The sequence below is a fragment of the Podarcis muralis genome, chromosome 2 (genome assembly GCF_964188315.1).
Source record: "Podarcis muralis chromosome 2, rPodMur119.hap1.1, whole genome shotgun sequence".
Lineage (NCBI taxonomy): Eukaryota > Metazoa > Chordata > Lepidosauria > Squamata > Lacertidae > Podarcis > Podarcis muralis.
In genome coordinates this window covers 124,110,275-124,123,097 of record NC_135656.1, presented here as the reverse complement: position 1 = coordinate 124,123,097, position 12,823 = coordinate 124,110,275, and the positions used below count along the sequence as shown (strand labels likewise).

Below are 12,823 nucleotides of genomic sequence, written 5' to 3'. Positions count from 1 at the left end.
TCAAGCCTCTGCTTAAAGACCTCCAAAGAAGGAGACTCCACCACACTCCTTGGCACAAATTCCACTGTCGAACAACTCTTACTGTCAGGAAGTTCTTCCTAATGTTTAGGTGGAATCTTCTTTCTTGTAGTTTAGATCCATTGCTCCGTGTCCGCTTCTCTGGAGCAGCAGAAAACAACCTTTCTCCCTCCTCTATATGACATCCTTTTATATATTTGAACATGGCTATAATATCACCCCTTAACCTCCTCTTCTCCAGGCTAAACATGCCCAGCTCCCTTAGCCGTTCCTCATAAGGCATCGTTTCCAGGCCTTTGACCATTTTGGTTGCCCTCCTCTGGACACGTTCCAGTTTGTCAGTGTCCTTCTTGAACTGTGGTGCCCAGAACTGGACACAGTACTCCAGGTGAGGTCTGACCAGAGCAGAATAAAAAGGTAAAGGTACCCCTGCCCGTACGGGCCAGTCTTGACAGACTCTGGGGTTGTGCGCCCATCTCACTCAAGAGGCCAGGGGCCAGCGCTGTCCGGAGACACTTCCGGGTCACGTGGCCAGCGTGACAAAGCTGCATCTGGCGAGCCAGCGCAGCACACGGAACGCCGTTTACCTTCCCGCTGGTAAGCGGTCCCTATTTATCTACTTGCACCCAGGGGTGCTTTCGAACTGCTAGGTTGGCAGGCGATGACCTGACCAGAGCAGAATACAGTGGCACTATTACTTCCCTTGATCTAGATGCTATACTCCTATTGATGCAGCCCAGAATTGCATTGGCTTTTTTAGCTGCCGCATCACACTGTTGGCTCATGTCAAGTTTGTGGTCAACCAAGACTCCTAGATCCTTTTCGCATGTACTGCTCTCAAGCCAGGTGTCACCCATCTTGTATTTGTGCCTCTCATTTTTTTTGCCCAAGTGCAATACTTTACATTTCTCCCTGTTAAAGTTCATCTTGTTTGTTTTGGCCCAGTTCTCTAACCTGTCAAGGTCGTTTTGAAGTGTGATCCTGTCCTCTGGGGTGTTAGCCACCCCTCCCAGTTTGGTGTCATATGCAAATTTGATCAGGATGCCCTTGAGTCCATCATCCAAATCGCTGATAAAGATGTTGAATAAGACCGGGCCCAAGACAGAACCCTGTGGCACCCTACTAGTCACTCTTCTCCAGGATGAAGAGGAACCATTGATGAGCACCCTTTGGGTTTGGTCTAATTGGGAGTGTAAACAACAAGGGGAATAAAGACCAGTCTCTGCAAAATCTGAATGAGTCTGATTTTGTCCTGTTCTCTGAAATATAGACTTTAGAATTAAAATATATGAACTTGATCCATGTGATAGATTCCCTGCCTAGCCCAATATAATCCAATACACGATATATAAAGCCCCATTCTAAACGATCAAAAGCTTTCTCTGCATCAAGAAATAATATGCCATATGGTTGTTTCACATATGTTTGAAGAGAATTTATGTCCAAGGAACATGAAATAGATTCAAAACTGAATTATTGTCAAATATACAAATACATATTGACTGGAAAATACCACAGAGCAATCTAGAAGCCCATTGGATCAAGTAGCCTCCAAGGGTGGACCAACTGCAAAGAGGAAAAGGTGCTGATAGCCTCAATCTTAACAGGAAGTGATCTGAACTTGACAAGGAACTGATGGCAATGTCCCCCACTTTCAGATCACCCTCTTCCTGCCCAGTTGAAAATACAAGGTCCAGAATGTAGCCTGTCAAATACGATGGGATGGTGACATGTTGGGACAGCCCCATGGTCATCCTGACAGCCATGAAGTCCTGAGCCACCCTGGAATCATTTGCCTTGGCCTGGGTGTTGAAGTCCACCCAAATTATCATTCTAGGAGTCCTCTACACTACCTCCGAGATCACTTCTGTCAGCTGAGGCAGAGAGACTGCTGAGGAGTGAGATGGGTAAACCAGCAAAATCCCTCATCTGTCCTGACTATTCAATGCCAGGAACACACACTCTAAATCCCCCAACTTGACAGAGAACTTTACACCTGGTCAGTCAGGACCCAGTGCTGTCTAAGATCAGGTGGGAAAAGGCTTGTTAAATAGAGTGCAGGTCTAGCAGGCCTCACAGCCAGGAAGCAACTGAGGAATAGATAGTGGGGAGAGATTACAGTGAGAAGCGAGGGACATGGACAGATAAAATGTGGTTGTTTAAACCACTGAAAGAGATTACAGAGAGACTGAAAGGAAAATGACAGTTTTAAACAAAAGCTGAATGTCTGAGCTCCCTGGAGGAACACAAGAACTCACCACCACCTGTTGAAACTGATTGACAATGCTTTTAATACAAACGAAAGGAAAGATGGATAATATCTCTCTCTCTCTCTCTCTCTCTCTCTCTCTCTCTCTCTAGTTTTTTGCCGTCAGGTGCTCTTTCGTGTTCAGTTCGGGCTTCATTATAATAATAAAGCACTTGGGCATGAAGATGCAGCCCAGAAGCCCAGCACTGGAAGCCAAGATGGAGAAGACCTGCACAGCTACCATGTATTTCCCCTTGGTGCTCAGGTAGGTGGGAACAAAGGACACCCAAACACTGCAGAAGACCAGCATGCTGAAGGTGATCAGCTTGGCTTCATTGAAGGCTCCAGGCAGCTTCCTGGCTAGGAAAGCCACTGTGAAACAGATTGCAGACAGGAATCCCATATAGCCGAGGGCAGCGTAAAACATGGCCACAGACCCTTCATTGCATTGCAAGATGATCTCTGCAGGTTGGGAGCTCATGTCAAAGTCTGGGAATGGAGGAGAAAGTCCCAGCCAGGTGGTGCAGATGACAAGTTGGACAGTGGAACAAGAAATGACAATGGAGTTGGCCAGACTTTTCCCCAGCCATTTCCTCAGCCTGTTCCCTGGCTTGGTGGCCAAGAAGGCCAGAATCACAGTGATGGTTTTTGCCAACACAGAAGAGACAGCAGATGAAAAGACAATGCTGAAGACCGTTTGTCGGAGAAGACAGGTGACTTTTCTTGGCCGGCTGATGAAGAGGAAAGAGGACAAAAAGCAGAGCAGGAGGGAGAAGAGGAGGATGTAGGAGAGGTCCCTGTTGTTGGCTTTGACTAGGGGAGTTTCATTGTATTTCAAGAATATTCCCAAAATAAAGCCTGTGGTTGAGGATAAGAGTAGGGCAAAGGAAGCCAGGAGTTTCCCCAAATAATCTTCATAGGACAAGAAGTTGATTGCTTTGGGGACACATTGATCTTGCTCCTTGTTTGGATGCTGATCTTGTGGACATTTGGTGCATTCATTGGCATCTGCACAGAGAAAGAGACTTCAGTATGTTAACATTAGTCATAAAACTACACCAGTCTGAATGCTGTTACCATTGTGGGGAATTGTTGGCATATGGGAGAGATCAAGAAAGAACACTGAGTTCACAGGTAGAGAAGTTTCACCCCATGGCTTCTTTCCACTGGTGTCGTGTCCTACCTTCCTGAGTGGAGATAGTCCTTTCTGAGCAGGGAGCACAGTCATAGCAGCACGGAGGCTTCCCTTCCTGAATCTTCTTGGCATATCCAGAGCAACAGCTCTTTGTGCATCTTGCATGAGGCGTGGTCTGGGAAAAAAAATAGAAGGAGCAGCAATAGAAGGGCTTTAGGAAAGGGATTGTTGAGTTTTGGAAGGCTCCCAGAATAATAATAATTATTATTATTATTTATACCCCACCCATCTGTCTGGGTTTCCCCCAGACACTCTGGCCAGCTTCCAGCACATATAAAAAGATTATAAAATGTGAAACATTAAAAGTGATTTATTTTTTGCTTATTGTCAAGCAGAATGGCTGTGAAACCTCTTTTGTGTTTCTACTTCTTCCCTTTAAGATTGTTACTGCACTTTTCTATACATCCAGACAATCCAGGCAGCGTGAAAGAGTTGAGGAACAAGAAGCTAACAGCAATGCTAGGATCAAAATAAGAACAAACATGAGAATTGAACCAGCCATCATAAAAAGGTCCCACAAAATGTAGCACTAAAACAACTCCTGACACAGTTGCCATCACATCTGCTATGTGTTGGTGCAGTTGTGAAATAAGGCTGGACTGACTGATTTCTGCTTTGCTTGAAATGCTAAATGGTGTTGTTGAGGTTGGCATGAAGGCTGCACTTAGTGCAAAAATTGGCACCTTATTTGCTTGTGAGGCAAATCTGCACTTCCCATTTTCATTTTAGGAAGCTTTTCCAGCTGGATGAGTATATATTTATTACAGCTGTTCATTTTGTAATTCATTTTGTAAGTCTCTTATTCATTGTCAGCTTTTATACATGCTCATTCAAGAGTGAGATCCAATCAGCGCAATGGGATGTAGCTCCACGGAAGTGTCCATGCTTGCAATAAAAGCCTCCTATGTACTGTTCAACCAGCTATTAGAGTGTAACAGAAATCATAATATTAAAAAGGCATATAACATTTCTCCTACCTTCTTCCACAGTGTGGGCCATACTATTATTTCTGGGCTAATGGTGAACTTTAGATTTGAGGACTCCTGTATCTCTATGCTCCCGATTTTCACACCAGCATGCGACTTATTAGGAAACAGCACCCAATTCACAATATCAAAGTCAATGGCCAGTGCCCCATTCTCATCCAAGTACTGTCCATCAGCTGAAGTATTAGAAGGCAGATGGACTTCCTTCAAGAATGAATGAAGCTAGAACAACAGATAAAACCACGTCGGATGGCATCCATTAGAAAAGATTGGATATGATTTTGAGAAATGATGTAAAGAATGGTCATCATGGAATTAATAAAGGTGGAACACAAAGTTCTAAGAAGGAGGGAGTCATCTTTCTCCTACAGGATCTTGTTTTCTATAGCACCAATCTTAAAGGAAACTATATTAAAAAAGGCTATAAGGTTAAAAGAAAAAAGGTAAAGGACCCCTGGACAGTTAAATCTAGTTGAATTTGATTTTTAGTGTGGTGCTCATCTCCACTTTCAGGCCGAGGGAGCCAGCATTTCTTGGCAGACAGCTTTCCAAGACATGTGGCCAGCATGACTAAACCACTTCTGGTGCGGAGAGGACTGTGACAAGTCCCAGAGCACACGGAAACAGGGTTTACCTTCCTGCCGCAGCAGTAGATATTTATCTGCTCGCACTAGTATGCTTTCAAACTGCTAGGTTGGCAGGAGCTGGGACAGGGCAACTGGAGCTCACCCCATGGTGCAGATTTGAACTGCCAACCTTGCGATCGACAAGAGATTCAGTAGTTTAGACCACAAGATGGCTATACAGTGGCACCAGAAACCTGGTAGTCACAGATTATAAAGATAGATTATAAAGACCTTTGAAGGTGAAAATCATTGGTTGGATATTCCTTCTCTTTGTCACATGGGTACATGGCTGATGTCCCAGTTTTTCCAGGACACTTGTAGGGTATGCTATGCTCCTATCATGATGATTCCAGAGTTGGAAAATAAATCACAATCTTCAAAAGCAAGAGGCCATACCTGCCATGGCTGTAGACTTTGAGGTTCCATCTCGTCTTCTCCACCCACCATCAGCCTCCGCTTTGATCTGGATGAATAGGCTGCATTCAAGGCCTGAGCAACAACCTGGACACTGTAGTAAGTGATATAACTGTCTTGGGAGTGGATCCCTTCAATCTCCTCCTGGGGCAGCAGCATCTGATTCTCCTTCTCCCTGCATTTTTGCCAACCCCTCACAGATAAGGCATGCTTTAAATATGAACATCCAAATGCTTTCTTCCAATAAGCAGAAGCTTTTGGCTCATAGTAGTCCTTTTTTGCCCCCTTTTGGGTCTTCATTACAAAGGACAATGAACCATGGGCATATCGGAAGGCTTCCGTCTCATAAAACAAGATGGTGTCCTGAAGACCAGTGGTGATCCAGACTTTCCCCCCAGTTTGTGTCCTTTCAAAGAAAGATTGTACCTCTATGATGACAAAAAATCCGTACTGAGAATCTGCATAATAAACAAATACATTGACTTGTCTCCACATGGCAGATGGCTCCTGAGAGAACCACAGGGACGTTTTCCGTTGTACTCTTTCAGTGAAGGCAGCACAAATTTCCCTTTTGCTCATCAGAGGTGTCAAGGTGCTCAGGAACTTTTCTCCATTGTCATTATCTGAAGCAAAGAGGCCGACCCATGTCCATCTGAAGTGCAGGAGGAGTTCAACCACCCCCTGGCACTGAACTTCTTCATTTGGGGCCATAGAGTTGACAAAAGGGGACTGTTTTTTATCATGAAGAACAAAGCCAGAACTGAGCTGGTGAGAGAAGGGAAAGAGACTGATGCTTTGCTTTTCAGGACAAATTTAATTATCAACCTCAACCTTATTTGGGGGGGGGGGAAGTATTTTAATTTTATTTTAGCAATGTATATACCACTTAACTGCAGTAGTCACTAAGCAGTTAAGAAAGAGTCAATAAGAAAAGAACCAAGAAAGTACATCTATTAAACCAAACTTCAATTAAAATGCCTGCAGCAATAATAATAATAATAATAATAATAATAATAATAATAATAATAATAATAAAAATCGTCAGCCTGACACATAAGGTCAATAGAGAAGGGCCTTGTTTTACCTAAAGTGGAAGGAAGTTATATAAAATTGGTCCCACAATAATATGCACACAGCTCAGGATGGAAACAAGCTGTGCATCTGAGCCACTTGGGACCACAAACCATGACTCACCCTTAAAGCTAAGTGACTGAGTAGGGTCATAATGGATCAGGTGGTTCTAGAGGTATCCTGGACGCAAATAGTTAAGCTTCTTTTAAACAAATACAAGAAACTTGAACCTAACCCTGTAGCATAAGGGCAGACAGGGCAAATTTAGAGCACTGGTGTTAGATGTTGGCAATAGCCTATTTCTGTCAGAGGTCTAGCTGTAGAATTTTGCTTCCCTTGGAGGCTCCAGACCAGGTCCAGGGGTAGCCCCATATAGAGCACCTTTGCACTAATCAAGTCTTGAGGGTCACCATGTCCAAACTATCCCAAAGACCCAACCTGTTATTTTGTATGGAGTCCAACCCCATCCAGAACAATTGTATTAAAGGTTAATCCATACTTTGAAACTGCTGCTGAGATTCATTTGGTGGATGGCCATTCCTAGGTCATAAGGTTCCTTTCTTAGTATCATTTTGCTCAATTAATTTATTAATATAGTTCTATTATCCTCAGCATGGCTTGTTGTTTCATGAGATGGCAAATGTCAGGTGTGCCTGACTTGAAGACCATTCTTACTTGTGGGATTTTGTAGATGCCCAACATGCCTGCAATGTGCATGGAGATGTCGGATTCACCCCGCTCAAGAACAGCCAGTAACCTTTTCTGCCTTCCACAGGTGTAGTTTGGGATATTGATTTTCCCACCAGCAAGCAGATCTGTCAGAGCATCCGAAGTCGTTCTGCCATCAAAAAGGGCCTCATAGATGCTGTAGCCCAGGGTGATGTTGGGTAGGAGCCTGGAGTTATGATTGACATCCTGAACGGCCAGCAAGAAGCTAAGGATTTGCCATCCCCTCTTATTTAAATAACTGCAAAAAGAATTGTACCACATAGTCGTATTTGATTCTGTGAAATTGAAAGTCACGTTCTTTTTTGTATAAATCAAACCAAATGGGAAAGGAGCACAGTAAGTAAGGCAATGTCCATGGTATTTTTTGCAGGAGAGGAGAACGGTGAAAAAACTAGGAAACAAATCAGCCCCCTGAACCCACCACCAGCTCCAGCGGAAAAGGTGCCAACAGTATTTTATTCTGTGAACTTCCCGGATATCTTAGGATCAATGGCAGTATATAAATCAAATAAATAAATAAATAAATGAAAACTTGCACCTAAGATTGAGGAGGACGGTTGCACATATGACATCACACACGACGCATGACATCACATGACGTTTCGGGAGAAGCCAGGGAATGGAGCCAAACACAGCTGCCGACAGCTCATCATTTCTCACGCTCTACATTCCGGTCTGAGATGGCCCCATGAGCAGATACTTCCTTCTCCTTTCTCCGCTAAATATCTTCTGGACTTCTACAATACTTCTATAATACTAAACTGTGCAAACAAAAATCATGGCTAATTGGGTAATTCTCTGCTACCTTATTTTACTCCTAATCTTGAAGAGGCTTAATTAAGAGCAACATAAATACCAGAACTACTGAGGGGGATGGAGCCCCTTCAACTGCGCATGCAATAGCCGATCCAAAAAAGGGGGGGCTAGAACTTATTTGCATCCCACTGCCCTAAAATAGCTTATGGAGATTCTTAAACTGATGCAGCAAGATTTGGCTGTAATAATACACGATACTGCTCAAGCTATGGAGGAACATTCTCAGATGCACAAAAAATGGAACGCTTTGAATGGTGAAGACTTTGAAGACATGAAACAATTACAAAAGTGAGTCTAAACATGTAGACATATAGATTTACTAGTAGCAAAACTTCATTGATTGTATGGAGAGATATTTGATCAGGCTTATATTACAGTTCTACCCAGATAAAGATCATACCAACTGTGGGAACTGTTGACCCACATCATTGATTAATGTTGTTACGAAGATTTTAACAGTGATTTAAGCAAATGCATTAGGTAATAATGATAGTTTTTAAGAATGACCAGACTGACTTCAATGTTTATGTTATAGTGTTTATATTTTTAACTTGTAAGATATGGATTTGGTTTGTGTGTTTTTTAGTTGTTGTTGCTTTTTTAGTTTTTCGAATGTTGTTTTTTGTGTGTTGCGTATTGTTATTTTTCGATATTTTTCATATTGCTGCTGGTGTGTGAAAAATACTAATAAAATTTATTTATTTTTTAAAAAGCGGGGGGGGGGGGGGGTGACCAGACTGATTTTATACCAACAAGACAAGCTGCAGATAATAATAGACTAGTGGTGAACTTGATAGATTTAAATAGAAATAAGAATCAAATTTTTATAATATCATTAGACACTGAGAAGATTTTTAACAAAATTTATAAAGACTATATAGAAGTAGATTTAACTAAAATTGGGTTTCCACTGGGTTTTATAAAATGGATTAAAGTACAGTATGTTTCAGCTACAGCTAAAGTGAACAGTATTATGCCTGCTCTTTTTCCACTGGTCCGAGGAACTAGACAAACATGTTTAGAACCCCTGGCTTGCACCATTAGACAACATTGTAAGATTCACAGAGCAGTTCACAATTCTATTGAATATAAATTGATGTTATTTGCAGATGATATTCTTTTGTTTATTTCAAAGCCTCAAATGTGTATCCCCAATCTGTTGCAAACAACCAATGCTTTGGGTAAAATATCAGGATACTCTATCAATTGGTCCAAATTGGAACTGATGCCAATAGGTGAAAAATTAATTACCCATTCAATATCAATTTTGAATTTGTACCGAAACTATCACATATTTAATTATGTTAATACCAAGAGATTTAACTCAGTTGTTGTTGTTTAGTCATTTAGTCGTGTCTGACTCTCCGTGACCCCATGGACCAGAGCATGCCAGTTAGTTACAGTTAATACAAACAAAATAATCAGAGGCCTCCCAAGATATTGATAGATAAACCTTATCCTTTGGGGAAATGGTGAATGCTCTGAAAATGAACATTATTCCCAGATTCATTTATAGTCTGAGAGGACTTCCAGTTTTTATATCCCAATCATATTTCCAGAAGAAAAACCCCCTGTTTAGGAAATGTCTTTGGAGGTCAAATGTACTGAGAATATCATTGCAGAAAGTGCCATTACAAATTAAGGAAGGTGGCTTTGGAATTGCAAATCTGGAATTATACCATCATGCTTATTTATTGTCAAGTATCAGACACTGGAAAAGGGACGCGGGTGGCGTTGTGGGTAAAAGCCTCAGCGCCTAGGGCTTGCCGATCGAAAGGCCGGCGGTTCGAATCCCCGCGGCCGGGTGCGCTCCCGTTGCTCGGTCCCAGCGCCTGCCAACCTAGCAGTTCGAAAGCACCCCCGGGTGCAAGTAGATAAATAGGGACCGCTTACTGGCGGGAAGGTAAACGGCGTTTCCGTGTGCTGCGCTGGCTCGCCAGAGCAGCGATGTCACGCTGGCCACGTGACCCGGAAGTGTCTCCGGACAGCGCTGGCCCCCGGCCTCTTAAGTGAGATGGGCGCACAATCCTAGAGTCTGTCAAGACTGGCCCGTACGGGCAGGGGTATCTTTACCTTTACCATTTTATCAGACACTGGAGACCTGCTGGTGGTCTTAATCTCAAGAGTTGGGCAACTTTAGAGAACACATACATACAGTAAAGCCTTTGGTTAGGTGGACAGTATTAGGATTCATTTCCACATGATAAACTAACTCTGTTATTTTTTTTATAAATGAAATGCTTCTAATATTTTTTAATACAATCTCTCACACTCAGCAGCCTTCCACAGCAGGGAATCCTTCACCCCATTACAGGAAGGGAAGATTGCGGAAGCCGGGCTCCGCTTTGTCCAGTGGTCAGGAGCTACCACTGTATCTAAGGTCTTCTCCAGGCATTATATATGTCACAAACATTGCTTCCCATAAAAGGATTGACATGTTTGGAATCAAAGCATGAGAAGAGCACCTGCCTAAGCCTAGTACTGTAGAGAGTTACAGTTTCCAGTTGCATAGATTGCTTTGTGCCTGGGGGAAATAATTGTGCATTAAAAATTGTACTCCCCATCTATCATTGCACCCAGCTATAAAGAAAAAGCCTGCCTTGCAACTTTTCTGAGTGACAGTTTTCATGCAAAGAAACGCTCCATGAGACACAATGAGAGAATGAATTTCCTTTGGCTAACTACAGAAAACCTGCAATACTCATACCCCAACACCTTCATAGACCTCCAGGACCCCATAGACATCCAGTAGAGACCCACCCTTGGCTTCAGTCACTTTCATCTCAGAGGGGCTGACCCAGGAGCATCCAGGGAACTGAAGTGAAGCAGAAACACATCAATGCATTACTCACGCATCAACCCAGTTCAAGGGGGTTTTGGAGAAGGTGAAGGGCAAACGATCTCCAATGAATTTTGAAGATACGATTCCACTAATGAGATGGTTTCCTGGTCTGTAAAAATTCACAGCATAATTGAAATCCCTGACCAGATTCAGTGAGCATTTTGCCTTCTGCTGCATCCCGCAGGTTACAAGAGGGAGCAACAAGAGCTGTGCTATCATTCTGAATCCACCGCCTACACTTCCCTTCTGACTGTTTCTCTCAATTTCATAACCAGCTAATCAGAAGAAGCCTAAACTCTTGCAAAGACATGTCCAGCTCTGGCTTCAGAGACAAAGAGGAAAGGATATAGCTCAGCGGTAGATCATTGGCTTGCACCCAAAAGTGCCAGGTCCAACCTCTCCTAACTGTTCCAGGTAGGGCTGAGGATGTCCTCTACTTGGAGAGCTGCCACCAGTCAGTAGATAGTACTAAGCTAGAAGGCAGCTTCCTATGCTCCGATTAAGCTTCACAAGGACTTATCCCCTACACCCTTTCACCTGAACTCTATATTGACTGCAAGGACTCGTTGTGGCACACAATACATTTTATACATCAAACTTTTCAGGCACAGTGGAGTAAATAACCTCCTGCTGCTCTTGATTTTGATGTTTGTGTTATTGTTCCCAAAGGCAGCATTTGAAGGGTGTGCAAGGGGGATAATAATAGATCACTGTGGTTCTGATAATTGTAAAGGGAAGAAAGGTCTCCTCTGGGAGCAGGTGCAGAGCAGGAGAAAAACATGTTGACTCAAGAGACTGACAAGGTTCAAGGAGGGAGAAAGTTGAGTTTGGCTGAACATGATTGACATCAGAAGAGCCCTGAAACTGGATCAGTTGAAGGGCCCATAAAGTCCAGCATCTTATTCTCAAAATGGATAGCCAGTTGCCCCAATGGGAAGCCCACAAGGAAGGGGTCAGTGCAGCAGCCCTTTCCCTACATGGGATGCCCAACTACTGGCACTCCCAGTCTTCCTGCCTCAGACAATGGAAGGAGGACATATTCATAAGGGCTAGTACTTGTTTATAGCCTTATCCACCTCCATGACACGGCCTAAATCTCTATTTTTATTTTAAACAAAATTCACATACCACTTTTTTGTAGATAGAGGGGCCACTAATATGGTGTCCTCCAGATTTTCTTTGATTATAGCTCCCAGCAGACACAACTTGTAATTTATTTTTCCTCTCATCATTTATATTTTTAACCAATAGTTTTATCTTTATTAATCTTAAGACCTGCTAAATACTTTAAATTTATATTGCCTCTGTCCCACTCTTACTTACGGACTTCTTGTTAAAACTGTGTTTATGCAAGACAATCTTATTCGGCTACGAGTGATCGCCAAAAAAGAAGATACCTTTAATGTCTTGATTACATCTTATTCTTTGTGCCAATACTTCTAAAACTATTATAAACAACAAAGATGAGAATGGGCAGCCTTATTTTGTTCCTTTAGCTATTTCACAATTCTCAGTCAGGGCATTATTTACTATCAACTTAGTATATGTTGCCTTGACTCCTTTTATGAAAGTGTTTCCACAACTCATATATTCTAAAACGTTAAATTTACTGAATCTGAAGCAGTTGATAAATCTTTTTTTGTTCTCTCACAGTTTCCTATATTCTTATAAAGCTGGTTTTGTGTGGATATACATATTTCTGTATAGCATAACTCAAAAGCTCAGCAATTACTGAGCGTGATCCCAGTGGGTGCCATCATGGCTGCCTCCCTGCCCGCGCTGGGCGCCACTGCCCCGTGGGCAGTGTGCCACGACCCCAGGACGCACACCACACCACATCCCCAGTACGCATGGTGCACCATGGCCCCAGGACACGTG

The 12,823-nt window shown here is 42.8% G+C and overlaps 1 protein-coding gene across 1 annotated transcript; it reads right to left on the bottom strand.

Annotated features, from left to right (window-relative positions):
• Positions 1–2,375: 2,375 nt before the first annotated feature.
• On the bottom strand, positions 2,376–10,885 carry LOC144326845 (vomeronasal type-2 receptor 26-like). The gene is made up of 4 exons (XM_077923697.1): positions 10,811–10,885; positions 7,234–7,473; positions 3,450–3,576; positions 2,376–3,274 (listed from the first exon to the last, which is right to left on the bottom strand). The coding sequence occupies exons 1-4, from the start codon at positions 10,883–10,885 to the stop codon at positions 2,376–2,378; spliced, it is 1,341 nt and encodes a 446-aa protein (XP_077779823.1).
• Between the last annotated feature and the right edge of the window lie 1,938 nt (positions 10,886–12,823).

Coding starts and splice junctions, on each gene's coding strand:
- LOC144326845 (XM_077923697.1), bottom strand. CDS start 10,885: ATGAAAGTGACTGAAGCCAAGGGTGGGTCTCTACTGGATGTCTATGGG. Junction 7,474..10,810: donor AGGTCTATGAAGGTGTTGGG/GTATGAGTATTG, acceptor CTGGCCGTTCAG/GATGTCAATCATAACTCCAG. Junction 3,577..7,233: donor GCATCTACAAAATCCCACAA/GTAAGAATGGTC, acceptor TTTTTTTCCCAG/ACCACGCCTCATGCAAGATG.